Source organism: Poecilia formosa, unplaced genomic scaffold, assembly GCF_000485575.1.
Source record: "Poecilia formosa unplaced genomic scaffold, Poecilia_formosa-5.1.2 Scaffold315, whole genome shotgun sequence".
In the NCBI taxonomy this organism is placed as follows: Eukaryota; Metazoa; Chordata; class Actinopteri; order Cyprinodontiformes; family Poeciliidae; genus Poecilia; species Poecilia formosa.
Genome location: NW_006800254.1, coordinates 8312 through 13583, shown reverse-complemented (window position 1 = coordinate 13583; position 5272 = coordinate 8312). Strand labels below are relative to the sequence as shown.

The 5272-nt window shown below is 41.0% G+C and overlaps 1 protein-coding gene across 1 annotated transcript in view; it reads right to left on the bottom strand.

Moving 5' to 3' along the window:
• Positions 1–433: 433 nt before the first annotated feature.
• Positions 434–5272, bottom strand: part of LOC103152546 (E3 ubiquitin/ISG15 ligase TRIM25) — an 11441-nt gene continuing 6602 nt past the window's right edge. The window contains exons 3-4 of the mRNA XM_007573040.2: positions 2369–2536; positions 434–1355 (exon numbers count right to left, since the gene is read on the bottom strand). Of these exons, the coding sequence (XP_007573102.1) occupies positions 647–1355; positions 2369–2536 (877 nt within the window). The 3' untranslated portion in view covers positions 434–646. The remainder of the gene's footprint in view (positions 1356–2368; positions 2537–5272) is intronic.

Below are 5272 nucleotides of genomic sequence, written 5' to 3'. Positions count from 1 at the left end.
AACCAGTAATAGTAGTTCAGGAAGGAGATGGAGGAGATTGATTGTTTTCACAGATTATCTTTCTCATAACAAACTGTCACGACATGGTGCCAGCTTTAACAAATATGGAGAAAACACATTTTTTTATTAAAGTTATATACTGCAGCTTGAATAAAATGCAACTACATAGCATTTTTTGAGAAGTCTGGATTGCTTCATGTATATTTTGCATGTTGCCTATGACTGTTGCTCATGGGGAGAGACATTTCAGTAATCTAAAACTAATAGAAAAAAATTAAGCAACCTAGCTGCATACTATATGCAGACTGTATGCATACTGAATTTTACTCTTGTATGTAAAATTCATGAGCAGTAAATATTGTACTAGTTATCAGTATTGGACCAAAGAAAGCAAGGCAGTTGCAAACCTTTGAAATTGTGACGCTTTTGATGGGTCAGATAGACTAAAGAAATTGTAACAGCAGCTGTGTGAGGGGGGGCCCAATTAAATTTTTTGTCAGGGGGCCCAAGATTCCTGGCATCGCCCCTGCTTACATGTCAACACTTAAACAAATTTGGCAAGAACATAAGTGTGAATAAAGATCTAAAAACAGGAATACCCCAAATATATCTATGCACAGGGAAAGTTACAAACTAAATGTTGATGTCACATCTGACTATGTAGAGTGATCCAAGACTCTGATGTATTTGAATGTATGCTAAAAGCTGGGTAAACAGGTTCCTTAAACACAGTCTTAAAGGTGTAAAGGTGTTCTCTGCGCGATTTGATGGTGTGGAAGGACAGGGTTCCACCTTCACAGTCAAGCACAACCTCAATCTTAGATGGATATTGGAACACCTCCCCCAGCACAGCATTGCTAGATGAAGAGCACGCAGTTAGCTTGCCATTTTTCCACTGTAGTCTCCAGGACACCAAGTTGTGCCCCAGGCGGCTGTGGTCTCCACGGCGAGGGATGCTCTTGTAGCACGCGCCAAGGGACCACATGCAGTTGCTGCCCATTTCTGCCACCCAGATATGCGTTCCTCTGGAAAAGCCCTGGCTGCACAGGATCTGAGGTGCACTAAGGAAGCGCTCCGGGTGCTCTACATAGGACTGCTTTGAGCTGGTGCATCTGACTGTGTGCAGGTCGTTGGACACCAACAAGCTGGGGTGGGCAGTGCAGACGTTGAAGGTGACCTCCAGAGGATTGAGCAGGATGTGAAGGGTGTCAAGGAGACGGACCATTTCTGTGCGGAAGTCGTTGGTTTTGAGGTCTGTCTGGAGTCGCTTGGTGTTCAGGTCGACCTTTGAGGGAATCGTGCTGGGAAGACTGCCTGTGGCAGCATCTCTCAGTTTCTGTTCAATCATCATGAATCTGATGAACAAAAAAAAAAGAAAATTATTTCATATCCAGTCATAATGCAAATAAAAATATGTATGAAAACCTTAGACTTTTAATAAATGCACACATAGATATCTATTTTTGCAAGTAAAACTATTTTTCAGAGCATATCCAGCTGAATTGTACAAGTATTTTGAAGTTTGTCTCTCCCAGCTTTGCACATATAAAGACTGGAATCTTAACAGTTCTTCTTAGTACAATAAACCAAGTTCAGTCATACTAGATGGAACCACAATTTTCAAGTCTATATTTATCTAAAACAATACATTGCTGATTTGACTGCATGTTTCATTCAGCCACAATACACATCTCCACCTCTGTATCAAATCAAGTTTTCTTACAGGTTTGCACTGGATTTACCACTATCCATCTTCCCATCAACCCAGAAAAACCGTATTTGTCCCTGCTGAAGAAAAACATTCCAATAGTATGATGCTGTCACCACCATGTGGCAGCATCATACTAGTGATGTGTTCAGAGTCATGTGCAGTGTTAGTGTCCCTCTATACATCATATTTTTCTACAAAGGGCTGATCACTCCCTTTTTTCAGTCTCAAGTTGAGGATCATCATGAACCAAAACAATCACTTTTGGTTTCATCTGAGTAGAGTATCTTCTTTCACATGTTTGTAGAGTGCTTAAGGTAAGGTGCTTCACTAGTAGTTGTCGAGTTAACACACAAGACTCCACAGCTGGTTGGGCTAGATTTTAGAATGAGATATTGGATCAAAGAATGTTGAAAACCTATGCTCAGCACCATTTTTTAGAAGAATTTATTTGTGAAAACTTTAAAAAAATTTAATTGTCCACCCTGTTTATAGTGATACATTACTTGATGTTGGTCTATCACATGACATTCTAATAAAACACATTAGGAACTTAAGGGTTGTAAATGGTGAAGACATGAAAAATCCTAGGAGTACAAATATTTTTGCAAGGCACTTTAAGAATCACTCAGTAAAAAGTAGGACAGATTATGTTTGTACCTGTGTATGAAGGCGCATGTGTCTGTCTCGCTGAGCGCCTTGGATGCACTCTTCTGGGCCTCCTGCAGCTGCTGCTGCTGCTCCTCCAGTGCACTCACTCCAAGCTGCCAGCTTTTGCGCCGCTGCCCTCTCTCCTCCTCCAAAAGCAAACGCAATCGCTCCCTGAACCTGAAAACAACATGTTTCATTTCATGTCACCAACAGGTTGTCGTCACTTTAGGTTAGTATTTTAAAAGAAAAACTCAGTGAAAACTGTAATGCTTTTAAGCTGGACACCAACATTCTGACATTATTGTACCACCTGATGTTATATAAAAGATTTAAAATCAAGTAACTAAGTCCTTCCTTTTACTGTCTGCTGAATTAACTAATAAAAGGTTTATGGGTGGATCACTGTATCACTGTCATTACCCAAATTAGTGAAGTGCCAAGATGGGTGTGCATTTTTTTCTACTAAAGTCACTTGCTAAACCTGCTTCTCAAGTTATTACCAGAAGCTAAAGACTAAATGTACTCGTGGTAAATTGGACAAAGCAGTACATTACGCAAGGTCCCTTTCATTTTAAAGTGAAAGAAAAAGTCCATCTCTCCAGAACATATTGCAAGCTGATACACAAATGCTATCCCAAAAATGTTTTAGTCCTGTATTTATGTATTAGTTTAAAAAGTCATTAATGGTTCAAAAGTAATTTTGGCATCACTATATAACTCTTAATCCAGAAATCCAGGAATCATCGTGTTTCTTCGCCATGTAAAAGTTTATCATTTTAATTTGAGCTTATGCAAGAGTAAAGATTGCTGAGGATGCAGTTTACTATTTTGTTTTACATATATTTTCATTTATATATGAAAATATATTGATATTTACAAGCATTACTATATAATGCTAAAAAATTATATAAGCTCTAGAACTTATATAAGTTCTAGAGCTTATATAAGCTCTAGAACAGTCCTGCTCTTTAGCACAGAGCAGGACTGTGCTAAAAATAACTCACCTGAAACCAAATCACCAGTTGTTCCTGTTTACTAATGAGCTATTGTTATCAGTGCTGCAGCACAGCTAGCTAACACCGGAAGGCAGAAAAATAGCCATTCAAAGTTGTGTAAATGAGTTTCTTCAAAAGGCTGTGAGATTTGTTTTGAGCCTGTTCATTTGTTCTCACCCTGTACATAACATTAAGACATGTATTATTGTGGTGAGTGCCTGCAGTATTTTAAATTCCGAGGACCATGAGGATGTCGTCATCATTTGGTCAGTAAAACTTTTACAACTTTGGTTTGATCATATCTGAAAGCTGTTGGCTTTTATTCTGAAGGCATATATTTGCTGTACTCCTTCCTAAAAAAGGTGGCAGTTGTGGTGTGTTATGGTCCTCTGGGCGTTCCGTACCAGAGGCGGGTTATGTACATGTATGGTGTCCGGTAGAAGGCACTGCAGAAAAAAATAAAAGATGCCTGCCGGCTAAAGATAAGCTGTTGTGAGTTCTCAATTAATGGTCTACAAATTACTACATGGTGTCAGAAGTGGTGACTCTTCAATGTTATGCTGCATTCCCAATGCACTCGCAACTAATATCAAGATAACTGAGCAGAGGAGATTCTCATTGAGTCGTATTTGCGATGTCCAATACTGAGAGGGAACGCGCTAACTCTACTACAGCAAGCAACCCTGCTGCAGCTAGCAACGTTGGAGAGGGATTTCGCCTAAGCCCGCCAGCAAAGTTTGACTGCAGAGATGTCCAAAACTGGCCCAAATGGATCTGATGGTTCGAGAGGTACAGGATCGTATCGGGACTGGAAAAAAGGGAAGAGGCTTTTCAAGTGAATACGTTCATATATTCAATGGGAGATGAATCCAAGGATTTCCTTAATGCGTCAGAGCTAACGTCTGCAGAAAAGTTGAACTACAAAAAAGTAAAAGAGTGCTTTGGTGAACATTTTATTGGCGAACACAATATAATTTTTGAAAGGGCGAAGTTTAACATGCGTAAACAGGAACCGGGAGAAACGGCCGAGAGCTTTATTACTGCGGTTCACAAACAGGCGGATCATTGCAAATTCGGGGCTCTCAGAGATGAACTGATCATGATCACATTGTTGTTGGCATAAGAGATGCCACGCTCTCCGAGAAGTTGCAGATGGATGGAAAACTGACCCTAACTACAGCTGTAACACGGGTCAGACAGAGTGAAACTGTGAAACAACAACAAGGTTGGCTGCACGGTGCGAGTGGCCCTGTATCCATTAAGGAGCCCAGTGAAGAGATGCATGCCTTTCACTTGCATGCAAGACAGAGGGCAGTGCACAACAGAGACCAAAACTGAACAGGTATCTTCTGCCTGTTATAAATGTGGGAGGGCTCCATCACACAATTGGAAAGACTGCCCTGCCAAAGAGGCTGAATGCAGGAAATGTCACAAACGAGGACACTTTGCTGCTGTCTGTAAGTCTAAGTTGCCTGTACACGAGATGACAGAGGAAGAGGGACTCTATCAGGACAGTGTGTTCTTGGGTGAGGTGACGTCAGACAGCAATGGCTGGTACTCAGACATCAAACTAAATGGGGCAGTAGTTTCCTTTAAACTAGATACAGGGGCAGCAGTGACCGCCATCCCTACCAGACTGTACACTACAGAAGAGACGGCCCTCTATTGCACACCCACAAAAAGCTGTATGGCCCAAATAATACCAGACTATCGGTGGTAGGTCAGATTCAAGGCAGCCTTGAAAGCAAGGATAGAAAGTCCACTCAGTCAGTGTTTGTCATTGATAGCTTGGCTAGGCCACTGCTGGGTTTACCGGCACTTACAGAACTATATCTTGTGGAGCGAATGGAAAAAATTGACACACTGGAGGAGAAGGGGGAACCGGCAAGAAAATTCAAAAAGAAATTCCCAAAGGTGT